This window comes from Lagopus leucura, unplaced genomic scaffold (genome assembly GCF_019238085.1).
Source record: "Lagopus leucura isolate 7727_CA_CO unplaced genomic scaffold, USGS_WTPT01 Super-Scaffold_100037, whole genome shotgun sequence".
In the NCBI taxonomy this organism is placed as follows: Eukaryota; Metazoa; Chordata; class Aves; order Galliformes; family Phasianidae; genus Lagopus; species Lagopus leucura.
In genome coordinates this window covers 2,959,271-2,985,896 of record NW_024962286.1, presented here as the reverse complement: position 1 = coordinate 2,985,896, position 26,626 = coordinate 2,959,271, and the positions used below count along the sequence as shown (strand labels likewise).

At 39.0% G+C, this 26,626-nt stretch overlaps 1 protein-coding gene across 4 annotated transcripts in view; it reads right to left on the bottom strand.

The window, feature by feature from the left end:
- Positions 1–462: 462 nt before the first annotated feature.
- Positions 463–26,626, bottom strand: part of CLSTN1 (calsyntenin 1) — a 34,764-nt gene continuing 8,600 nt past the window's right edge. The window contains exons 2-19 of one of the 4 annotated variants that reach the window (XM_042883055.1): positions 26,244–26,366; positions 20,678–20,707; positions 19,071–19,266; positions 16,624–16,832; positions 15,605–15,754; positions 15,324–15,509; positions 14,578–14,826; positions 13,938–14,059; positions 12,742–12,904; positions 10,799–10,849; positions 8,835–8,992; positions 8,069–8,217; positions 7,382–7,608; positions 6,831–7,001; positions 6,112–6,257; positions 4,515–4,650; positions 3,788–3,972; positions 463–3,099 (exon numbers count right to left, since the gene is read on the bottom strand). In XM_042883055.1, the coding sequence (XP_042738989.1) occupies positions 2,905–3,099; positions 3,788–3,972; positions 4,515–4,650; positions 6,112–6,257; positions 6,831–7,001; positions 7,382–7,608; positions 8,069–8,217; positions 8,835–8,992; positions 10,799–10,849; positions 12,742–12,904; positions 13,938–14,059; positions 14,578–14,826; positions 15,324–15,509; positions 15,605–15,754; positions 16,624–16,832; positions 19,071–19,266; positions 20,678–20,707; positions 26,244–26,366 (2,846 nt within the window). In that variant the 3' untranslated portion in view covers positions 463–2,904. The remainder of the gene's footprint in view (positions 3,100–3,787; positions 3,973–4,514; positions 4,651–6,111; positions 6,258–6,830; positions 7,002–7,381; positions 7,609–8,068; positions 8,218–8,834; positions 8,993–10,798; positions 10,850–12,741; positions 12,905–13,937; positions 14,060–14,577; positions 14,827–15,323; positions 15,510–15,604; positions 15,755–16,623; positions 16,833–19,070; positions 19,267–20,677; positions 20,708–26,243; positions 26,367–26,626) is intronic. The other 3 variants (XM_042883057.1, XM_042883056.1, XM_042883058.1) reach the window with 3 other exon arrangements.

Genomic DNA, 26,626 nt, shown 5'->3' with positions numbered 1-26,626 from the left:
GAGCTGCTGTCCCCAGCTTTACACAATAGCTCACCTGATGCTTTCCAGAGAGTTGAACTGTACTAAAGATGAAAACTAAAATCATTTTCAAAGATATTATGTTTCACTGTAAATAAGTATCTTCTGCTTTATAAATATGCTCCGTGATCCTCCTTTCTATTTATTTGTGATTTTAACTCTGTATAAACTGATTGTTCGTATTTTGTTGCCTTTGAAAAAGAAAAGTATTTTTTTAAGACAAACCACGGTTCTGTAACAAGATGTGCTCACGTTTAACTTTTTGGTTGCTCTAGGTACGTGTTTTGTAAATAAATAAAAAAGGATTAAATTGCACACCAATGGATGCTCCAATACACCCAGTGCTCCTACATGTCACAGATCAACAAAAATAAAACCAAACTCTACTTCTAGGCCAACAAATACAACTCTATTCCATTCAGGAAGAAATAAATGCAAGCAACCTTTAGAACCAGAAATTTATTGTAGCTTATAGACTTTCCAAACTGACCTTTACCAATATATGCATCTGAAGAGTTATACCCACAGTGGCTACTAACTGCATCAGGACGTTCACAACCTCTCAGTGTTACCATTAACTCATGATCAGCTTTAGTCTAAAATACAGCAGCTACAGTGACAGTATATGGAAGGATAAGTCTTCTACACATTAACACAAGACAACTGTCAGACATAAGTTAAAAGTTTCCCAGTTAACTTAAAACTAGCAGTTATATTACCACATAAGTAGTCAAAACCATTTCCCCATTTTAGAAATCTAAAATTTTACATTAAAAAAAAAAAACCAACACAAAAAAAACCAGTAAGCTCGTTGGGTGGGTTCTCCCTCCTGCTTCCAGGTCCATCTAGTATTGTAAAAGGCACTCCACAGAGTCAAATCTGTTACCCCAGCTAAAACCCACCATTAGATCCCATTACATCCATCAGGAGGCAAGATGCGTGCTAGAGAAGAGGTCTGCTCTGAAAACCAAAACTGCAAACATCTGGACCAACCTTTATCTTTTTGAGTTATGACCCTTTTCCTCCCACTCCTTTCCCACCATTTGGCTTGCTCCTCTAGCAGGCTTATCCAGTGCAATGTTTCCCTGCTGGGTACTGCTGGCCACTAAGGAGCCTGCTGTGACATGGGCTGTGTGCACCTGGAACATGGGCAGATTACATATAGGAAAAAACAAATGCAACTTTGCTTACCGTGCTGAGGACTGAATGGAGTCCTAGTTTCCTGTTACAAGCAAAACAAGTTACTCTTTAATCCACCTCCAAACATAAAAAAAACAAATCAAGTAAGCAGGTATCCATTATTCGAGGCTCTGCATAGGACAAATAAAGTTAAATGGATGAGTCCTGCCTTTGAAAACACTAGCACTCTCCACCATGGGGTCATAACTCACTTTTCGTACCTTTCAGTCATTTTTTAAAAAGTCCTTTGCAATTCCAAGTTCAAACTTTCATCAGAAACAACCAAAATCAGCCATGACTTGGAATAGTATTAATGTGATTCCCAAGGTTTTCTGGTTGGATAATTTATTCTATAGTTTCACCAGCAGGAAAACACAATTACTAAGTGTAAACAAAGGCTTAATACACCAACAGTCCAAGTTACTGTACAAGGAGCTACAGGGAATGAGCAGGAGTGCGTTAATAGAAATGGTATCAGCTATGCCCCAAACCCTCCCATTCCCAAATGAGACAAACTGAACAGTCAAAAAAACCCTCATACCTATCTATGTAGACTGGTAGCCAAGGTGTGCAGGTACACAGGTCGCAGGCTTTCCAGCTTCAGTCACCAGTGCGACAACCAACCAACTGAACAAAATGCACCCAACCAGCAGCTCCAACAGACCATCGCTGCACCACAGGCAGCCCTGCTGTAAGCAGGTGCTGTGACAGCACTCCACAGCCTGATTTGCCCACCATCCACGTAGTGTTCTTCTCCCAATAACTTAAACAGTGCTTATGCTAAAACTTCACTGGAAAATTTCTTAAAAAAATGACAAAACGACAAGAAAACGAACCAACAAACTGTTAGGCAGGGCAGTTGAACCTCTGCAGAAGTTCCTAAAAGCCTTTACAGTTTCTCATAAGCTTGTCTGTTCCCTCTGCAAATATAAAGGAAATCAGAGACCAACAAAAAAAAGAAAAACCAGAGCGGGGCATGAGTGAACATGGCAGTCAAGGCCAAGGACACTGCATTACTGACACATCTACACTAGATAACTGTGCCCGTGCTCCTGCTGCAGCAGTATGAGACTTGTATTATTTCATGCTTCATGATTTTTTACTTTAGCATGTTTTAAACCCCAATCCCTGTTTTCACTACCACAAATGACATAATTACATAATTCCAATATATTTACAAAATATTAAAAAGTCTGTTAATCTTCTACGTATTAACCTCATTCTGCCACTTTACACATGCACTAACTTGGGAAAAAAAATTAAAAGAAATCAACAGGCTGAAATGAGCAGCTTTACCCTTTGTCAACAAGCAATCTTTGCATCTTTCAGAAAGACAAAAAGGAACAAAGCTGGAATTGTTTCACAGAGCAAAAAAAAAAAAAAAAAGTTCAGAAATTCATGTGCAATGGCTACAGATCTGCAGTCACTTAGCTGAGATGACATGAAGAAAAAGTGCAGGGTGGTTCCTCACATAGTGTAAAAAAATCCAGTCACTGAGGCATGGCTGAAGGAAAAGAGGTGCTAACTACAACTCTAGAAACAGCATCAGGAACTAGCTGACAGAACACAAACACTGGGATGTGTGTTGGTTGAATCTACTGGCCAGAATGATTTTTTTTTTTAAACACCATGAATCCTTGGGAACAATGGAGTGCATTACAGTGGAGTCTTCTAGAGCAGAAACAGAGACAAAGGGAACAGCTAGAATCAATAACTGAGGGTAGAGTCATCCCATTCCAGCTGTTGCTGTCTATTAACATTCTGTTGGTCCTCCTCCTGCTCGCCTTCTTCTTCCTCACTGCTTTCAGACTCTGCACTAGTGATGTCATCCTCCTCTCCATCTTCGCTTTCCTCTTCCTCTTCCTCCTCCTCTTCTTCACTGCTGTGCTGATCTTCATAAGTCTGTTAAGACAGAAATCAGCTGCTGATACCATTCTGGCCAAAATTCCTTTCATTCTTTTGAATTTGAGCACAAGGCACTCCTACTGAAAAAGAACTATTAATTTCTTATTGTTTGAAAAGTTCAGCAGTAATTAGGCAACTAGAAAATAAAAAGTTGAATAAGCTCATTAAAATAGTTCTGATTCTGACTCACTCTTAAGTACAAACCAGTATTTCAAACTCTACCAGAAAAGGACCTTTCAGTATGTTATGTGAGTAACATTAAGGTTGCACGTTTTTCTTGTGATTTTCTAAAAATTCAGTTGCCAACCATGGCAGACAGAAACATCAATATCATAAGTACAGATGGTGCTTCAACACTTCTGCACTTTGGGAAAAAAGCTGATGGTGATGAAGGCTGCATACAGCATGGAGAGATCAGTGTTAATCACTGACCTGTAACATCTGATGCTGGAGTCCAGTGATTCCTGCCCCATTCTGTATCACAAAGCTACAAGGCATGCCCCAAACATAACTGCTCCTGTTATTTGTCACTGTGGAGCATCAGTTAAAAACTCACAGTGCTAACGTCTGTCCTCTCTGTTCTATGGTTGCTTTTGCTCTACTTTCTGTCCACGTACAGTCATACCAGTTAAAACTGGAAGAGGTTATTTTTTGTGAACTTTTTTTGCTGAGACACCAGTCTTACTTCCATAGGATTCACAGTGATGGTCAATGCAGAGTCATCCCAGTCCATCTCATTTTCCTTTCCAGTGTCCTGGTCACGCATTGTTCGCTGATGTGCGGCTCGGATTCTGAACACTCCCAGAATGATCATAAAGACCAGGAAACTCACACAAACTACAATTACAACAGTGGCTGTACTTGGAACAACTGCAACAACAGAAAAGGAGTTTCTTAGATGATACTGATGCACAATTTTTACATAATGACAATAATTAATTCTGCGTTCCCATCACCTACAAGAGGGAAATGGCATCATGAAAATACTATAGGTAGCTTCACAGAGGCAGTTTGCATAAGGCCACTGAAAAGTCTGTAGAACTCACTGAGGAAATAACTGCAATTCTTTCCTTGTGCTATTTGTAAGAAATAACGTCCGTGTTCCTCACAGTTCTTTATTTAGGTCTTACAGACTCTGTTAAGAACAGCACACCTCCTGTTTTCCAACGTGTGCACCAGCAGAGCTGCCCTCCTAGCAGGGAGATATTTCATTGATCTCTAGCAATCTGCTGCTCTTTGTTTGGGCAACAGCAGAATAGGATCAAGAAGCTGCTTACATTTATCAGTCCAACACACTGATTTAACTCGGGGGGGGGGGAAGGGGAAAGTCTCCCTGCAACAAGAAGCCTCCGCATCAGTTTAACACCAGGAAAAAAAAAGTCAGCAGAACTTCTATGACTGAGAATTCTTACCTGAAAATGGATGAGGGTTAGCTAGGTTGTGACCAGACAGATCAACAAACGTGTGGTGCACCGGATGTACAAACTGTGGTTGTGCAGCTATGTGATTAGCGTGTTCAATGGGGTTAGCTGTGTGGATAACATTCACCTGAGTACAAAAGGAAACAGTTAAACTCCAGAAATACAAGTTGACCATTCAAGAGACAAAAAAAAAAAGAGCGGGGAAGGGGTGGGCAGAGAAGAAAGATTTCTTAATTTGCCTGAGTAATCATCTAATTCTCAATGACTACAGCTATGATTTGTCACAGAGAACAAGCATTCCATCCAGTAGTTCCTCCTATGTTAGCTTCATGTCATATAATTCTGCAGTTCTGAGCTTTCAAGTCTGTTTTAGCTGGTCTGGCAAAGTTTTTGCAGAGACATCAGTATTTGAGAATAACCCAGGTAAAGCCAGCTCATCATCCAATTCAGTAGCCAGCCATTTTAATTCTGAAATAACAGTATATAAAAATGTATGACACATTAATTACACTCTCTTCCTTCCCATCTTTTCTTATTCTGTCGTTCATCTTCAGCTAACAGCAAAGAGCAAATCTGTATTACAGACCAAGGATTAAGGCAAAACTTCTCTCTACAGTTTAACTCATGCTTAGCATAGCTGGCTTTTGACAATTACAAACTCATTGTCAAACAGCATATTTCATGTTTCCTTGGCAAACACACAGAGCTAAATATACCTCTGCTTTGGGAGACTGTTGTGATACAGGGTACCTGACCAGCTGCACTACAGGAAGAGAGCAAGTTCAGTACAGAAAAAGGAAAGCATTTGCAGTTCAATAGTTTGGGAAGATCCCAACTCAAGCTTAGAGAATTTCCTCAGGAAACCAAGCCACATTAATTAGTTAGGCTCTGCAACCTAACTTCCCAGCCCACCATATCCACTCAACTAATGGTAAACACAGCTGTTAAGTTTCACTGTCAGCCTTTTGGTCACCTTTAAAAAAACAGGAATTCAAGCTCAGAGCTGAAAGATGCAGAGGTACATGACAGTTCCACTCAACATAATTTCACGTTCCAGAAGCTGAAATAATTAGCTTCTATTCTACCTGCAGAAGAAATGCAATTCTAGCCTATGCTTTTACGTAATTCTTACTATCAGTGTTTGAGGGATCACACAATCTAAAAAGTAAATAAATCCATTTACAGAAACCTGGGAGTTATACATGAAAGCCACTCGAGTCTCTGGTCAGCACAGCATTTCTAATAGTTCCTTCACATTTCTTTTCCCCCAAAATTTATATGCTGTCTTTCAAATTCAATGTTTCTGCCCTCACGCTTCCATCAGCCATATTACTTCTGCTACAACACAACAGTTTCCACAATTGCTTCAGCTCTGCTTAGGCTGCCTCACTTAAAGATGAAATGCAGGATTAAGAGACACATATATATAACATAAAATACTGCTTGAGATGCACAAGTTTATTAATATCTACAGGACAAAAATCTTAATAATTTATTCATCAATAATCCATCAGTTGAGGCAACAACTATCACCCACCCATCCCTCCAGACTCTACACCTCCCAGAGCAATCAGAAGAGCTCACATACCTCTACTTTAAACTCATTGCTGACATAGCGCCCGTTAAGCTCAGAACAAACCAATTTGAACTTTCTGTCAAAAAGAGAAACCGTGTGCCAGTTTCTGTAGCGTATCAAATGCAAAACTTCCTCGTAGCTAGCCATAGTATCAACTCCTGCAGAGAGAGAAACAAGAAAAACAATTACTTTGCAAAAGCCTGCTGCAACACCATATACTCTACATCACGCTCCCTTTCTTTGAAGAAGTTTTCTTGGCAGATAGATTTTCAGTCAGCAGAATCAAAAGTAACACTGTTATGGCAGATGGACACACGTGGCTTTACTGAAATTTGTGGTTTTACTTTGTGGTAAAATCTGAGATTCACATAGCCTGTAATCTCTTTTCTTTTGAATATAGAACAGAATCTGAAAACAAGAAGGAAGGAATGATGCACACTCCACATCACTGGATTATTTGTGCAAGAAGAAAGCCTTTTCTAGGGGGCAAAGTATACTTCATTTCCACAGTTAAGAAGTAACCTGCAATTTATAGGACAACAAGCGTCCAAAGAAAGGAGATTCTAGAATAACCTATGTTGTAGAATCAGTTTTCCACAGAACAGTGCAAACACCTCTGAGCCTGAAATTCCAGTAAAAAAACGAGCTATTTGGAATAAGGTGTGACAAGCCATCTATTGAGCACACTGATTTCAGACCTTTCCTGCATGAGCAAAAGAACAAAGTCCCACCTGTGATGATCATGCCAAGGTTGGAACTACTCATCTCAATGCCTTTCTGCTGTAATCGTGTCATGTCAACCTCCAGGCTTTCTTGATCTTGATTTAGTTCTTCTCCGACCACTGTCACCTCACACGTATCCAGGTTATGCATGATTTCTTCAGAAACCAAAGACTCTTGTACTAAAAAGTAGAGGAACCACCAAGGAGATGAGCAGAAACAAAGATAAGAGTCCACACACTATAAAATATCCCATGCAAACAGAACTCTTCTTCAAATCAAACATTAAGATCTGGGCCTGAAGTAAAGAGACCAAGTATTCAAGGTCTAATGATAAATAAGGGATTATTTGCATGGCCTGGACTTACTACCATTTCCAGGAAAATTTCTGTTAGCTCAGAGCAGAATACCTGTACTTTTTCCCAAGCAATACACATCTTGTTTCCCCTACTAGATTCTTACTGCAGGAGAAATCCATGTTGCTTTGCAAGAGGAAGATCCTCCAACATGATCACAGAATAGAATAAGGGTAAGCAAGAGCTAAGAGCAGAAATGATGTTACCTGTAGGATCTTCATCCCCATCTCCATCTGGCTCCACCTCCCGTGTAATGGTGCTTATGATGCGAAGCTCAGGGAAGAGAGAAATGCCCTCAGAACTCTCAAACTCTGAAGCAGATCGGGCAAAATGGTTGATGCCACTCAGGCTGATTTTTGGTTCCTCTGGCTGCAAGACCATTACATATCCCTCCACAGAAGGAATAGAGACGCAGGCCTCTTCATTGAAACACCTATGAGATACAGAAACACATCCAAGGCAGCTATTTGAAAGGGAGGCACAATTATGCACAGTAATTACTTAATAAATTAAAAAAGCTCTATCTCAGACCCAGGAGTCTCAGATAAATTCATCAACGTGTTGGAAGAATTCCCCAGCAAGGGAACAATCTTACAATTAATTTTTACTTACATTTAACATTTCGCCCCATTTTTTATGCTACAACTAACAGTACAGATAACAACTTTACTGAAGCTTGTGACACTTATGTCCTCTCACTGATAAATCATCTCTTACATCTTCCTTACTACATTCTTAGGAAGAAAAGAGCAGTACTGGGAATAGCTGCCATATTGAAATGTGACAGTAGATACAGTAGAAGTCTTTCATGTAGCAGAACTGAGATATGTCAACATTTTTTCAGGCCTCAATATCACCGTGCAGAGAAGCATTATTTCAGCACTAGAACATACTTGACAGTACTGGTGATTTTAAGCCTCCGGATTCCAGGTGTGGGGAACTGGCGAGAATTCAGATAGGAAATGTGCTGCATGGCCTTATCAACTCTGTCAATGTCATCCCCTTCTACGGTCACTGCTGACTGACTAGGGTTCATGTGGATCTGAAATTATAGAAGAGAGGAAAAAAAGGGAAACAGAAATTAAAACAGAAGTTCAGCCCTGTTTACTCAGGTAAGTGCTGGGACAGTTACATCTCTTTCAAAGCAGTGAGGACATTATTGATGGGCTTCACTTCCTTCTTCCAGTCAAATACACTGAGTATTTTCTCCTTCAGGAAGGAAAATCTAGGCACTTGTATCAGTTCTGATGTGAAGTAGTAAGACAGACAGCTAACGTGAAAGATAAATTTAGCTTTGTTCATGAAACCTTACTATGAAAAATAATAATAATTTAAAAAAAAAAGATATCTTTGTCATATTAATTCTACTAAGCTACTTGGTAAGAATCTCTATCTGGTGTAGCTGGTGAAACAGAGGCTTTCAAATACCCAATTTCTTTCCTCAAGTTCCAGAGGACACCATAACTTCTGCTTTTAAACTCTGCTATGATCATATCTATACTAGAAATATTTGCTAGTTTTCATGTAATTTTAATGCAACATCCCACAATTAAACAAGCCTATTTTAGTTAGAATGCCCCCAATTAACTACTTGCAAAATGTGCATCTATTATCAGCAGAGTAACATGCACAGTCCCCTTCATTAACAGGTGACTTTACCTTCACGCCTTTGCCAACACCATCAGCAATTTGCAAATCCAGTCCCTCCTTGCAGGTATACAGGCAATCTATCACTTTCTTGTTCTCCAGTTTACCAGAACGAATCATCAAACCTGCCAGATTGCCTCGGAAGAACTGAGCCATGCGGAGCTCCCCACCTTCAGAAAGAAAGAAAGGAAGAATCTTTAAAGATGTTGATTTTCTTTTTTTTCTTTTCCATTTTTCTTTTGTAAAATAACAAATTTGCTTTGTGCTCTACAGCACATTATAGACATGCATGTTAGTTTTTCATCCATTCCGGGTGTTAACCTTGTCATTACGTTCAAGCAGAAAGAAAGAATTAAACAGTTCACCATGCACATGGCCTTCAAAACATGACGGTGTGACCATCTTGAACTGTTATTTCCATAACAAAAATTTCTTTTGCTCATACAGCGAGGTGGTGTTCAGAACCAAATAAATGAACCGAATCCTGAATTCTCACAGTGAGGTACCAACTCCAACTAGAGTTTTCCCTATAAAAGCAGCAGTGCCTACCATGTAGGAGCCAACAGCATCAGTCCTCTAGCTGTTAACTCTCTAGACTAAGCCAATCATTTCAGGCTCTATTTACACTCAAAGGAGATAAATAAGCTTCATAGCATCACTCAGGGTGTGAGGCAGTGGTACAGGCTGCCCAGAGAGGCAGTGGGTGCCCTGCTCTTGGAAACACCCAGGGTCAGGCTGGACTTGGCTCCGAGCACCTGACTGAGCTGCAGGTATCCCTCTTCATTGCAGTTGAACCAGTTGCCTCTAAGGGTCCCTTCCAACTCAAACAATTCTATGATTCAGCTCATGCTGTAGGAGATATCTAAGAGTTAATGAATGCTCTCTAACCAAGCCTTCTTCTTTGCATGGAATTAAAGCAAGGAGTTTGAACTCAAGTCACTTCGTTTTACACATCTACATTAATTGCAGTCTTCTAAGCATCTGACATATTTGATTTTTTTGATTACAACAAATGATCACCAAGTGAACTGGTAACTGGCAGCCATTGGACTCCACCTGGAAACTTGTACTTCAGAGTCATCACTTGGTAAGCTAAGAGATTTTTATAAAGGCGTCTGAGCTGGTTTTCAAGATTCTGGGCGATGAAAGATCCCTGACGTAACTCAGAAGTTTTCAGTAGTTAATTGCTGTGTTACAAATCTTAGTTCCAGTTAAGACTTGCACAGCTCCAGAATCTAGCTCCTGGATTCAATTACATCCTTGCCAAACTAAAACATGATGCACAGCTAGAAATCTCATCTCAGTTTTCTTTAGACCATTTCAGGATATTTAAACTATACAGAACAAACTTGCCTCGACTCAAGACAAAAAAAATCCACTGAACTATAAATGTCTAAGAAAATAAAACCCTGAAGCCAACCAGACCAAATTGGGAGCAGAAGGTTTTTCTCATCAAATGAGTACCCAGTCCACTGTCAATTATGAGAGGGAATTGTTTATATATCAGCAATCTGATGTAAATATGAAATTGTTTGAGTAGGAAGCAGGACTATCCAATTTCAAAGATCCTTCCCAAACTACAGAATGACTCTATGCACAAACATACCTTCATGCATATATGTACACACATATAGGATGAGGTGTATTTCTATTTTAACAAAACTGGATTAAATAAATTGTAGCTAGATAAATTTTGCATCAGCAACTTATTTTACACCACTTCACTGCAATCAAATGGTGGCAAATTTGTACATGGGTGTGCAACTGGTTGGGGAAAAAAAAAAAAGAAACAATGAAAAAAAAAATCAGCTGGTAAAGCTCTGGAAATAAAGGCACAATGAAGAAACAAGCCTAGGAGAGGATTATGTGAAGGTCAATGGCCCAAACGCAATGCCTGCATTTCATGCTGTGTGTGAGATGAAGCAATGTCTTGGCTTAAAAATGAAATAAAACAGTAGGGAAAAAACTCCAGCAACCTGCAGAGGTCTCAGGCAGGGTTTCATTGTCATTTTCATTTCCTGTATATTCTGTAGAAGAGCAAGACAAAGAATAGGACAAGAGGGAAGTGACCAGGTCGTTACAGTTTGGCAAATTCTCTCTTGGGTCACAGAAAATACACACCACCACTGCTTCTCAGAAGCAGCATTCATGACAAGACAATTTACTACTGATCACCAACGAGATGCAGGTCTAACAACTGACACAGCTTTCCTCCAATAATAATAACATTATCCTATGTACTGACCAGTCAATTTATCAGATGGAAGTGTGCAAAAAAACAAAAAAAACCCAACAACCAAACACCAACAAACCAAAACAGAAAAAACCCCACCCCCAAAACAGCTTTTAACCTTCTTAAATAAATGTTAAAAGCACACAGTTTCTCCCCGCCTAGAGGTGTGCTGTATAGATAAGTTTGGGCAGCCTGACTTATTTAACAATGTTTGTAAGGCAAAGTTCATGGCCTTGTGCTCTAACTCCACTCTTTTGTCAAATCTCTTTTTCTTTTTGTGTTTAATTCCCTACAAATCAGGCCTTTGGTGGAACCTTTAAAAAGGCAGACCAAAGAATTCTTGTCTTCCAGACTTTTAGTGCTCCTGTTTCAATCTGTTGTTATTAAAAAGTAGAGTGAAGTCAGAATAAATTGAAGAATCATATCATGTTGCCAGTATGAAAGCACAGAAGTTTGTAGATTAAATGCTTTTGTTATGATGCAGAGTATACAGAAGCCATTACACAATCTATACACTCAGCTAGAACTTGGTTCCCAGTCTCATGAAAACCAGCCACTCTAATTTCCCCAGGAGCTAGAACAGATAGTTGGAAAGTTACAAACAGAGTATGAGATGAATGATGGGGAAAATAACTGACTCAAAGTGACCACAAAATGAATTTAACACTAAAGTGACATCAATGCTGAAAGATAGAGAACTTCCCACAAATATTGTTCGATGGAGAAAATATTTTGATAATTTAACCTCCATTCACACTTCAAACCTTTAACATTCAAAAAAAAAAAGAGAGATATTATAAAACCTGAGACCATTCATTTAATAGAAACGTCCCAAGTTTTCTGTTTGTCAGTCACTCACAAGCTATTTCTCTGCACTATGGCAGACTGCAACTACAGTCTACACTCTGAACTACAATAAAACAGGAATGACTCAGCACTGCTCTGACCCAGAAGATGAATTCATAGCACCGAGGATGTAATTTAGTCAGCAAGCCAAACATTTCAGTTCAGGACTGCAAAATAAGAGCTTTGTTACAGGGCTCTCCAGCAATCAGCTATCAGTGCTCCACAGTCAGATGCCTGCTACCTCTTTTCCTCAAGGGTTGCAGATTAGATTTCACAAGAACTAGAGAATATGAATCAGCATTTTACAGCTTGCAGAATTTTGTCATTTAACCAGAGTCTGTACGTAATAAAGCAGATGCTTCTTATATTTCTATAAGCAACTGATAAAATACTCAAGAGACAGCACCACTGTGTTGCTTTTAGCTGAATTGTCTACTGGCTCCACTTCGATTTATGAGACCACTTCTTCTAAAATGTGCCATTCAATCTGCATGAAATTAGCATTCTCCATAAAAAGACCTCACAACTGTTCTTAAGGAGAAGTTACCTATCTGCATCCTCACACATACCAGAGGAACTTCTTCAGTGTAATGCTACCTGGTGAGTAGCTTTGTCATTCATACACACACTCAGCCAGTAAACAAACAAACCAGCTTGTGGAAAAAATGACTAAGAAGAAGTATCAGATAACAAAAATCATATCCAAAAATATTCAGCAAGAAACATTAGAAGTTATCTTTCATGCAACAGAAAGATTAGCTGTGTATTGCTAGGCTAACTACAAAGATCTCATTTAAAAAAAAAAGCTAATTAAATGTATTAACAATTGTGAGCAGTTACCTTGCCAGCATGCCCCAACTACTAGCTGAGTTTCTATTTTCGAAGGATGAAGCGGATAATCTTCAGTCACTGGGAAAGGATCATATGAAACACCATCTACATACAGAGTCACTGCAGGAAATTCAACATTGAGGACATAATGGTGCCATTCTTTGTCACAAACCTAAATAAAAAAAGTATTAAAAATTCTTTTAATGTCAAAAAAAAAAAAAGAAGGATTGCAGTTGAATAACCAGATCTGATGCACATTTTGCACATGTCCACATGTGGACATTTACCATTAAAACAACACACACTGCCCTGTACAGAACACAGTAGGATATTTCATGCTATCTTACAATGCAACCCATGTCAGGTAGCTGATGAGACCCAGCAGGCTGAAAAAGGACATAAAATATCCAGTCTCTTTTGTATCATTCTTCATGATCACAATATCCTTAATTCACAGAAATAAACTCTGCAAATGGTAATAATACCAAAGAAAAGACTTGGTATTATAGCACCTGCTTTCAAATGTAAAATAATTAAGATTAGATGAACAGAAAGAACACAGACAACTCTTATCCCAAACAGGAAGAAAGTACCTGCATCCCTAAGATGAGTATTACTCTATTTCTGTGAAGTAAATGCTTAATTATGCAAATTGACCCATAGCTATTTACAACATGTGTATCTACTGCTGGCAATGTGTAACATGTTACAGACTTTATGCCAGTGTGAAGAAGTATTAAGAAGTTCTTCTGTGATGCCATTAAACACTTTGATCTGCAACAGTGCTGCAAGCTCAGAAGTAATTGTTACAAACTGGAATGCTCATGTCCCCTGTTTCCATACGCACTGTGTTACTGTGTATTTAGCGAAGATAACTGACAAGACAGCTGAAGTTGGGCATTTCATTTTCATGCATAAATCCACACTTCGCTGCCTTTCAGGACAATGGCTTGGACTTTATTTCATGAGCATCCCACTGAACTGAATGAAAGCACTAGAGTAGCAAGTCAAAATTAAGTTGAACAGGTATAGCTGCATCTATCCCTGACACTCATCACAAAGTAAACACCACTGGGTGCTACAGAACTCAGTATCAGGAGTCTGGAGTTGTAAAAAATACTTGTTAATAATTATGTTATTAGAGAGTTTAGGCTCCCCTGTTTTTTCACTGCATTCTATCATTTTACCAGGCATTCCAAACTTACTTGATTTAGCTTCCAATGGAATTCTGCAGGCTTGTATGTCTTTCCCTCTGAAGGATCTTGTCGGAAGAGGAAAACAAGGCGGCAGTTGTGCAGGTACAGGGTGTAGTGGTGTCGATTCATATCTGCACAAGAGTTTCAAGTATTGTCATTGTCTCCTTTAAGTATTAGGCACTCAAGAAATAACTCACCAGTTCTGAATATTCCTTTGTAAATGCGCCAGTAATTGATAAATGCACAAGCAAATCAGACATGTTAAGAGAGACAGCATCTCCACCTAGAAAAAATACATACTGCAGCCAATGCTGTCACTAAAGCTGATATGTGTATCTTAAGGATTTTTGGCAGTATCAAGAATAAGGCTATTTGTGGATTGCTGGAGTAATACACCTACCATGACGAAATGAAATGCAAAACATAAATAAACTTAGAAAAACAAGCCTGACTCATTTCAGCTGAGGCTAGATAATTTACGTGCACATCTCTACAGGTAAATACAGTGAAGAACAGCTTTGCAGCCCACTTCCTTTCACTTCCAAGAAAAACCTAGAGAAATCCACTTCAGGTTTCCACATATGCTACCACAGTACATAAAAACAAAACTCAACCAATTAGACTGTTCATACTTGATGTACTGACAAACCTGTCTTGTCTGAATTGCAAAGAATTGTCTCTTTCTCTTTGGTTCCAGGCCCATGCCTCATCCACACTGAAATCATGAAGGGTTCTTTCAGATTGACTGTGACAACACCATCTGGAATCTTCACAGCCTGTGTGCCATTAAACTCAAAGACTTGGTCGCTGTCGTGACCATTATCAGTAGGAAGTCCTATCGTCCAGTTTGCAGCACTACTTGGAGAAGGAAGCAGTTCAGCTGTGCCAGAAGCAGCACCTGCAGTAAAAATGCTCACATGAAAACAAGGTAGTGACTAGAAAGATCACAGCTAGCTTCATATCAAACAGCTTCTAATGAGCATTAGTTTTGCAGTGCCAACTGTCAGTATTATGCATTACCATCACATATCAGGCAATTCTCCTATTGAATAATATGGCACTAACATTAGACATATCTAATATTACAATGTCTTCCATATGCTTAATTTCTGGGTAGCTTACTGATCTCATTGAAAATGCAGAACTTTACTTTGCCTTTATCTCAGGAACCATTACACTAATATCATTTGTCCCTCACACCCATGAAAATAATGCCTTTTTCTTGTCACTATGGTAACTGTAAGATTAATATCCACCCAGCTGAAGAGGTCTGCATAAGAACACCACGCTGAAGCCAAGCATCCCCTCTCAGATCACCGACTAATAAGACTGCATGTCTTTTAACATAATGTTCAGCCTATAATAAGCACTTTATCATAACAGAAGCATTCTTACCACAAAGTCTGTGAATGGATTTCTCAGAATAGGTGTCTCTATCGCAGCCTTTCCCAATATGATTGGTTTCTAGTTCAACTGTTGCCTGAATTGAGGTTATTGGTTCATCACATGTCTCCAAACGCATATTTGGGAAGAGTGCTAAAGAACCAGTACCAGGCTCATATTCTATTCTTTTGCTCCAACCTGCACAAATATTCGAAGAAACAACATTAAAAAAAAACCACCTCCTGTTTAACTGAAGGCACTGGTAAAGCAGATAGGAAGGAGCTCAAACTAACCTTGCCAGCCAGGCTTGCATGTAGGCTTAATGCTAATTTTAACCAATACATCCTCAGCAGCTCTCTTCTTCCCACAGTCATACGCAGTTACTGTCAGTTTATACTGATGCTCTTTGCCATAGCTCAACTTTTCTGTGTTTTTTATATAACCTGGCAAAAAAAAAAAAAAAAGTGATATTCCAGAAATGAATATTTCAGGGTCACTGCTGTGTTAAATCCATACAGGTACCATCTGTGTACTTCAGACTGGTAACAAGACTTTAGGAACCAAACAGATAAATGAATTAGACTTTCACTACCTGTGCTTTCAATGCTAGGCATAAGGTCCAGATATTTTAAAATTACATATATCCAGAAGATAAGTACAAATACACAGAACAACAAGTATATACTGATCAGGCTCATCATAGTATATTACACTGCATTATATAATATATGTATAATAATTAATAATATTGTATTACTCCAAAACAAACTATTCACAAGTGGAAACTGGTAAATAAACTTTATCAGATTATCTGTTTCATCTGCAAAGCTTTAGAAATGTGAATACCCCCAAAAATTCAAACTAAAGCCCAATAAAAACTGTCTTGTTTTGCTTAGTCAGGCTCCTTGGACCCCTGGAAATAGTCCACAGATCACAGACTGAATGGAAATGACCTAAACAAAACACTACACTTCAAACCCAATACCCACAACACTGTAAACTTCAGAGCCACAAGTAAGCATCTCACATGGAAAAAGCACGCTAACAGACTCCTATACAGCTCTCTGCTTGTTTTGAAAAGTATTTTATAGGAAACAAAAGGTGCAAACTACCTGCTCCTTACATCAGCAGACAGTGACTATACTATGCACTGAACGACATTTCACTTTTTATTATAAACATGTCCATTTAACTGCATCATAGGAAAGGGTTAAAGCAGGGTTGCTGCAGTTTTGTGCTGATCAATTTGAAGCCCTATGCCTAAGGCAGTGAATGACAGTAATTCCCCCTCTGTCTTGCATCACATTCTTACCATCTTTGTCAATAGCAAAAGGAACATCCGGAGTTACAATTTCATAGTTGCAGATCTGGCTGAACTGAGGTGAGCAATCTGCATCCACTGCTTCCACTTTCAGGATGTTGTCATACCTCTTCCCTTCAATAACTGTTGCCTTGTATGATTTCTCTTTGAACACTGGAGAATACTCATTAACATCATTCACCTGAATGTGTACTGTTGCTCTGGAAACAAAACACCAAAGTCAGTTTTCTTTACAGTGCAGAACTCCCATTGTTGTGTGGAGTCTGAAAGAACTCTCATTTACAGATGAAACTACTCTAAAATTTAAGCTCCCTGAGGGATGTCACCAATTACTAACAAGACTAAAAATCTAACTGGAAAAGCAGTGACTATTTTCCCCATGTGTTGCTACGTCATTCTGTTTAGTTCCAAGTTGTTGTTTACTATTGCTGTTTAAAATTAGATAACCAATATTGCAACTACTAAGCTGCTGCCACTTTCCAGAAATATAACAAAGTGCAGCTGTGACAAAACAGGCATTTAGTTCTGATAGCAGCACAATTCTTTCAGCTCTCTTCTGCTGTCAGAGTATGTGATATAAACATCTAATTTCTATTTCACGTGAGTAAAAATGACAGACATGACTAGTCTTAGACTAAGAGCTCAGTCAAGTGCCTTTGATTAGCTTTCTTTTCGTAATGAGGCACTGGGTGCTGTATGTCAGTGAAAACTGATTTATTCCCTGGATATAGGACTGATAGATGAGACAATTTAAATGAAAAAAACCTGCAGTAGCAAGATGCACTGTAACACATATACAGCAAGCTAAATAATCCTAACCAGGTTGGGTCAAGAAAAGGTGAAGAGTGACAAGTATCTGAAATGTAAATAAAGAACCCAATCTCACAGTCCTTGTGTAAAAGCAAAAGGCTTAAAATGCTTACGTTAAAAAAGTATCTTTAAGGTTTTCTTTTATCCTGTATACCCAACCAATTGCACCAACAGAAGGCTTTCTGTAGCAAACACTGCTTGTATTCCTGACTAAAGGAGCAGCCACAAGGCAGGAAACAGCAACAGTGGTTTACAGGTACAGGTTTTAGGAACCCATTATTCTTCCATGGCAAAAGAAAAACTGCAGAACACAGTCCTGGATCACAGAGCAATGCTGTGTGACAGCTTCACCAACCTCAGCTGTCTTAGCTCACTACAGAGAAATCTGCACAGCCATAACACTGCATCACCTGGCAACCACACACCATCACACCTCTACCAAGGAAGCTATGTTCTACCTGCTCAGAAAGGCAGAAGATTGGCCACTTGTGTGCCAGACAGTTCAACTATTTAGTTATCATTCATGCACTTACATGAGATGCCTAAGATAAGGTATTTCTGAATCTTTACCAAAGAGATTGAATGGCTGCCTTTTTATTAGGAACTTTCCCAATTCTACTTTTGTTACCTTTTCTCTAGCCTACATATTTTGATAAAACTCATATTTTAGATTTATACACGTTGTTCTGGATCTATCAAGATGGAAGTTTACATCTCAACCAACCTGTGCACAGGCACAAAAATACATTCCAGCTGTACAGTGAGAAGGAACTGTACTACAACACTGAACTGAGCAATTCCAGCCAACTAAACAAAATGATAACTGCCATCTTTTTGTTTCAGATCTTTCTTCAAAAGTAAAATTGAGTCAAATAGAAATTCAACAGGAATACCTATTTTCCACCAGCATAACCCTTAACAAGATAACTTTCTGCTGTGTATTTGAAGTAGCTTTATCTATACAGCTATAGAATAACAACTGTATTTGTCAGCAAGATGACTGCTGGTAAACCAGCCCTCATCCTGTTTGTGTCCTCCTTGCTTTGCACTGACAGTAATCTTCCACATGCCTGGCAGATGTTGACACCAGGGTGTTGTTATACAGTTACTTGCAAGTCAATTTCTAGAGAGCAATTAAATTGTGGTTTATTCTTTGGATGAAGATTGCTTTGTTCCCATCCTTTAATCTAGGCAGAGAAGAACCTTATGCTATTGATCTTGCTTTTTAGGGTGAGGCCAGCTGGAAACAATAGCAGTATGTATTCTCTTCCACTTTATCATGGCTTATTGAACTAGATTTGTTGTCTTAAAAACTGAATTCTCAAACAATGTCCATAGCTGGTATCCCATGTGGAGTCTTTATATCAGCTCAAGTCAGATCTTGAATATTTCAAGAGCTCTGAAGAGCCTTCAGAGATGTGGAGGGTAAGGCAGTATCATTGAGATTACAGTTAGAGATATCAAAACAGTTCATTTCCATTTTGCTACTATTTATATTGCCATAATATGAAAGTCTTCCACTAGGAACACTTGGTTTGCATTACTCCAAACGCACAGGACATAAATCACCGGGAACAGGAGACCAGTTGAAACCAAACTTCCCCTCAGCCAACCACAGATTCACTTACTTGTGGGATTTTTTTGCATTTGCTCCATCTGGTCCCTTCCCACAGTCATAGGCCTGTATGGTGAACGTGTAGTCCTTCTGCAGTTCACAGTCGAGTTTTTCTTTGGAGCGTATTATTCCCTCACCAGTGGATTTATCCACTACCACTGCTTCAAAGGGGACATTTTGCCCATGAATTTTAAATCCACAAATCTCACCTACAGATTCAAAGCAACAGAGGTTAGAACTGGTCAAAACCACTACGCTTTTTTTCTTTTTTTTAAATGAATGACCAAATAGTTTGCAGCCAAGGGTTTGTGAGGGTCTGTGGACAAAGCAAGAGCACTGTGCTTTAAAATGGGTGATTTCTGGGAAACTTTAGTAAAAAGAAGCATATGTCTGCCTTCCAAGCAACTCGTTTACTTGCATCCATTCATGCAGGAGTACAAAAGAGAAAAAGAGAAATGTAGACAGGCATTTCACAGGAGTACTTGAGATAGCTCTAGGGTAAGAGTAGAACTTATGAGAGCACACAGCCAAGGCCACTTGTAATCTCTTCTATGCCAAGCTACTGGGAATAGCTGGGCAGCTTGTTTATTTTGACCAGAGCAAAAGGTTAAAATGCACAGTTACAAGTCAAGGGATGAGAAAGCTTCAAGGACAGGTTCAGCACCTTAATTACAGAAATTCTGTCAACAGATCAATGAACAAAGTCTTCCTGTGCAATGTACCTGACTAAAATTAGGGAATCAAAATAAACTACTGAATGAGAAAGGTAGAAATACCAACTTCTCAGGCATCCATTTCAACAGCTATCTACTAACAGACCAAACTTCTTAATCGAGAAAGCTCTCACAAGAGACAATTCGGCAGGCTTTTCTTTTCATTCAATCTCTTCATCCTAATGCACTTGAAGTGAAGCTCCTTGTCCATCATTCTAAAACATGTCTGAGCTTGAGATTACGTTACAAGTCACCTTGCTGGCGCAGATGGGTCAATCTGTCAGCAGGTAATGAGGACTGAGCCCTTGCTGATCCAGCTGCACTGACAAATCCACTCAACCTTTGATCAGCTGTGCTGTGTTTTTACCTGTATAACTTGTTACAAAAGGGATTCTCTTATACCAACATAAAATACTAGTTTATTATAACTGCAGTGGTATCACAGTACCAAGAAGACATTCCTACCATAGAGACACCTACAACCATTTTAAAAATGCACTCGATTCCGATTTTAAGCTATTGAAATACATACTAGAAGAAGCATACTGCACACAAGGTGGTAATAATGCTTTGGCAGCAATATATTTTACCAAGCATATGAAAAAACAATGTCCAAAGAAAGGAAACTATCAGTGAAAACATCAGAAAACGTTCATTTTCCCAAATCATCAGTGCCCACATAATGTACCCCAATGGTTCAAATGGATGTCTGATGTACAGATATTTCTAACCGAGGGTTTGGTTACATAACAATCTTTATCGATATATTTTAAAATAGAAAAGAACTGGGAGAATAAATGGGACAAAGAGCATGACAGGATCTTCTGTTTAAGTGCTGATTCCCCATTTCATAACCAAAGTTAGTGGGTTAATATTCATAAAAGGGATAGAAAGAACCCTTTATCACCTTCTTTGGTGACTGTCACCTCAAAACTCTCTAAAGGGAGAAAAGATAAACCCAAGTCAGTAATACAGGAGAGGCTGAAAAGGGAACAAATAAGGAAAAGGCAAAGATGCACACATTACACAGAAAAACTTTGGAAAAAAAAAATCTGTCACAATTGCAGTGGTGATTTGTTGTAACTGTTACCATTTTAGAGTTTTAGTTCTGTTAAATATGATTTAACCTTTTATCTCCAGATTATCATTCGTAGAATTCTCAAGTTAGAGGTTTAAATTGCAGGCTTATCTACAAGCTTCTTGTTTTTTAAAGAATTCAGCTGCTAAACAAGAAATGTTCCAAATTTCACGTTGAGAAATTATCCATAAAGTTGAATTTTCATCAGAATTTATCACTACTCTTCTATCTAAAGACAGGGTCGATACTTTAAACAAACTTTTAGCTATTCTGCTGAAACCTCCATGTCGCTGAAAGTAAAACCACTTCGTATTCCTGTTTTGATCTCCAGTAATTTAAAAATAAGAATAAACAGTCATTGGATGTTTGTGCTTCCAAACCATATTTTATCAGTACAGGCTGCAGCATTTGCAAAGTTTAAGTACTGCATGAACTCAACACGAGGGAGCTGCAATAGCTCTGAATTAAACATGGACACACTCAAGTTTGACCCTAATGATGGTAAAAGCTTTAACTGAAGACATTTGGGCAAGTAGGAGGAGTTTGTACATTTTCTTAGCAGTGCATTTCTTTTCCAGGTTCAACAACCAACCAACACTTTCTACCACTTGACTGGTGTAAGATGACTGCACGAGGCCCCCTGAAGGGCTTCACAATTTTAATGAAGATATAATTAACCACATTCTTCACTCCATTGTCAGTTATGATTTTGTTCAAACCCCATATTACCACCTTTTACAGATCATCTAACATACTAATTATTTTTTTCCTGACTACCTGAATTGCAATATAGCACAGCAAATTTGTACCCATAAGATCACCTTGGGCAAAGGTCCTTTTAATTCTCACATCTTTCCAACAACTTGCAGTTTTCCAGTTCTCTGTCCCAGAGCATCCTCAGAAAGAGATGGAGCACTAGAACTGCACAGAAGTTTTTTTCCTTGAAAGGCAACTTTCTAGCAAAAATACCATTAAGAAAAAAATACAATGAATCCTAATTGGTAACCCTTCTTTTCCAAAGGAGCCAGTTTCTGAAGCAGCTCTCGTTAAGCCCTCCCTGAAGTCCACATCAGGTAACCCCTGGATTTATAATCAGCTCTTTATCTTAATGCACACACGTACTGCCTCTCTGAGACATCCTCACAATTTAATTCTGTCTATTTCTACATAGGACATAAATACAACCCTGGATTTTAATATGGCAATAGAGTCATTCATGAACATCTTACGCTGCTTCAATGTGTGGCTGGCACCACTGGTTAATGATAACTGCCAATCCACCTGCAAGAAACCTCCTGTGCATTCCAGGACTTCTAACCTCGAGAAGCACACATTGGGTGTGAAACATGAAGGTTACTGAAAAAATGTATGAAGGGAACACGAAAGCAGAAAGCCTGGTATGGGAGGAAGAGGGAGAAGCGTGTTAATGTAGCAGTTACCCATCTGGGACAAAGGGGGGCTGGTTAACTACTGGTCACTTCATAACAACCTGTAGTGGCCTTCAGCTCAGGCACCAACTCCAGTTTTGGCTGTTAAGACATTCAGGCATCCAGGCTTCCAAGCAAAGACATAAATAAGCTTTTCAGCTAATGTCCATGTGTCTCCAGATGCTTTTTAGGGCACAAAGGTGTACTAGAGATCAATGCCTTCCAGGTATTTCCCAGAACAACAACTGACCCAACATAATTGTATTTTCTACTTCACGCTAATGAGATTAACAAAAATCCCTTTTATTACTGCATGGGCAAAGTACTTAAAACTGTACAAGTTACAGTGCCTAACAACTACAGGATTACCTATGGTAAAAGTGCACTAAAGAAGCAAATGCACAGCTCCCATCTCTTTTCTCCAAAATGTCATACACTGATTTAGAACTGTTTCAAGACAAATAAGACAACTTACAGATGAATACTCCCATACATGGATGATATTTCTTTTCATCTCAGTTATGAAATGCATATATTTATGTGGTAGAGGTGAAGATTTTTTATGATAATAGAATTTTTTGCAGTGATTTTTTTTTCCATTGAACAAGCTCAGTCCCATGCAAGGTATTTGGTGGCAAACGTGCTCCCTAAGGTTCCATGCTATGTCACATATACACGTCACTTGTTCTGGTTTCACCTTGAAGTTGAGATTCACTGCTGAAATGAATTTCTCTCTCCTCATTCGTAAAGAGAATAAAGATAGACCTGTAATTGGATTTTTATTTGACACACTGGGAACCGTTCAGCTGAACGCCACGTCAGTGGGATAGAACTTTCACAGTGTTCTGACTCAGCTGTACTTACAGTTGAAAAATTATCTATCTCACTTCACAGATATGGCTGCACACTGCATTTGATGTGCGTTTGGTGAATTACTCCTTGGATGTGACAAGATGAAATCCACAGATTACACAGTGGCATTCATCTTCTCCACATATTGTTTCCTTACAGCCACCATCCAGCTGAGCACTGCATTCACGCCGGCCTGCTGCAGACAGGATGTCAGCACAGCTCCCTGCCCTAACCAAACAAGGGCTGGCAGCACGGCATGGAAATGTGGTGCTCACCCACCAGCCCACTGCACTGCACATCACCAGGGAACGGCAGACAAAAGGTTTGGTGGATTTCATTTGATTTTAAGAGAGCAAATTCGGATTCTGCAAAACCATTTTCAAAGCTCTATTCGTATTCATGCTCTAAGTTACCAACTCCTAACCCCCACAAAAATAATTCTTGCATCCCAGAACAGTAAGAGCAAACTGTGTACTGTAACAGTGTTTTTCTCCACGTTTTGGAAGGCAGGGGAATCAGAACCTTACTTATGCCAGATGCACCAACAACTCAAGAAACTTTTCCTTCCCCAAAGGAAACACTTCAAACCTTTGGCTAGTAAGTAAGACCCTCAGCAATACACACTCAGCTACGTGAAGACATTCAGATGCAGCAGTTTGCTTCAAATGCAATACAAAGTCAGTTCCATTTTGCACGGTGAATGGAAAATCCGTACTAAGAGTTTCTAACATTAAACTGACTTTAGACATGAATTATGTTAACATACAATAAAAAATGTTGTTGCCCTTTGTTTTATGATCAAATTCCAGCATGACTCAATTTGTAACACAGAGAAGTTTCAGTGAAGAGCTAGAAAGGTCATCATCTTCCCAAGCAGATCCATAACAAATACAAAAGACTGATGCCAGAGGGTCTCTGAATTCACAGATCCAGCACATCTAAATTCAAATTCTGCCTTCAAAAGTGTATTGTTTCAGATGCAAGAGCTTACCAAGTTATTCTAGAAGTAGATGTCTAAACAACAGTGTTTTTGCATACCTAGGTGTAAGGATCCTACCCACAGCAGAGTGAAGCAATAAGATATTCCTCCTTCTTGCCCCACAGTTCACGTACTACAGAGCATTTGATGAACTGTTTTCAAGATGTTTTGACATGCTCAAATTTGAAATGAAGCAAAAGATTATTTCAAATATTTTAAAGCTACAGACAGTTCAGAAGGGTTGAGAGCTCAATTAGGAGGCACAGTTAATTAAAATATCCAACCTTCTGAAGCGTGAACAAATCTGATTTGCAACACCCATATACTACTTAGGGCCGAAATAGGCATTTAATCCTGAAAATGCTTTGTTTTGCTGTGAGAACATGCTGTCACCAACCTAATGGGTTTCTCACACGTAAACACCCACATAGATGCTGCTGGACAATAACAACACTATTCTCCATCCTAGGACGTGGCTACCACACCACCAACTAAAATTGGTAATGCTGATTCAACACCACTCCCACATCTGGCTCCTCAAAGACAGATTCAAGTATTGTTCCATTTCATGGCAGACATAAAAAATATTTATTTAACCAACTAATCTGCAAGTATAGAGTTTAAGCCTGTGTTGACCACTACAATTAACTTAAAAACCTGCAGATGCTGGATAGAGCTTCTCAAACATGGCTTTCTACTATTTTGTCAAACCATGGGGACACCTTTCCATAACAACGAATCCAGTTAATGAATATTCTTGCATGGTAGATTCCAGAAAAAAAAAGCCACCAATGAACAACAAACACTACAGCAGAATTTTGTAGGAGAACTGCTGGCTGTCAGCCCTATGTCAAAAGTGAAAAGTTAGCATATGTTTGGCAAATGGCTTTTGCATCATCTCCTATATGCTTTGTTAGAGGAGAAAAAAGCCTTCAAACAGCTCTATACCACTGAGGTATACAGGAGATAGAAGACCTGGATTCATCATTTTCAAGCAAACAAACAATACTATCTGTGCTTTAGTGCTCTGATCTGAATCAGAAAAAAAAACAAAGCAAAAGGAATGATGTTTCATCTGCATCGTTCAAGCTGCAAATCTCAGTCCAGAGATGCTCTGCTCATGTAGCTGAACAGCACCTACAAGAAAAGACCTCTTCAACTCTACTCCACTAATCTAACAAGAGATTGTAAGATTATGAACAGCCAGCTTACTTCTACATCTCCTCAGGCAGTATTAAGCCAGTACCAGTGAAAAACTCCATTACCAGAGAAGATACTGAAGATACTGTGCACAGCAGCAAGACGAGCTCAAACCCACTTACACAACATTCAGACTCTTTCCAGATGCAGGAACCTGCTTCCATTTAGGAAAACTTCAAAAGAGCTGAGCTTCCCTCCACAATCCCTCCCAGAATTAAACAGAGGTCAGATTTCCAGCACTGTCTCATAGCTAAAGGAACCTCAGCCATAAAACACATTACATCATTAAATAAGTCTCAAGCTTCACATTTCTGAAATTAAAAAAAAAAGTGCTGAGAATAATGTTCTCTTATGTCACCTCTGCTCTCTGACACTGACCAAGCTGTGAAATATCAGTGATTCTTTGAGTAGGTTTTCCTCTTCTTCACATTTTCTAAAATTCCAAAATGCTACACAAACTTATCACAGAAAGCCTGAATTTTAACAGAAACTTCCAAAAAAGTTCAAATGCTGCAGAAAGGAAATGCAATCTTAATTCTACTAATGTCTTCTCAGTCTATTAAGACAAATGCTCTAGGAGAACTCAAAACTGTTTGGAATAAGAAGGAAATGTGCATTTCAGAACTCCAAACAATGCTGCGAAATGTGGAATCTGGAGGACTGAAGAAAAGGTTAGATGCTATGCAAAGGAATTCAGAAAAAGTAACACACATGCAATTGAAAGAGTATCTGCAATATGCACTATTCTCCACTTGGGTATGTGAATATGGCTGTAAATATCAAATAAAACCATGGTCCATGCATGGGTGTTTCCTAGGATCCTATAAGCTACAAACATGACACTGCTGTTAGGGAAAATACGCTCAGTAACACACAGTATTTGCCATCAAGACAGCTTTCCCACTTCTTAAAAAATAGAACTAGATAATTTATTTACCTGCAAAACGCAGAGGTGCATCTTTGTCCAGGGCTATTAAAGGGGGGTCCAAGAGAACTGTGTTGTCATTTTCTGTGATTATCCCATGATACGTCGTTTCAATCCATGGCTTATGCTTGTTAACTGAAAGGGGGAAAAAAATTATCCACGTTAGCATTTTTGAAACCAAGGGCTTCTAAAACAAACTCCTTATAACACTGCCTTCATTTCTGTTTTCTGAATCTGAAGCAGTATTTTACTAAATTCAAACATCTGAGACAAAATCCTGGCCAGGTACCTTCAGAAGAGCCCACAGTCCCCGTAGGCTTCCCAAAAGTAACTCAGATCTAAATTAGTTCCTTTTAAATATGCTGGGATTTAAGATGGCCCTGAAGTGCAATTCA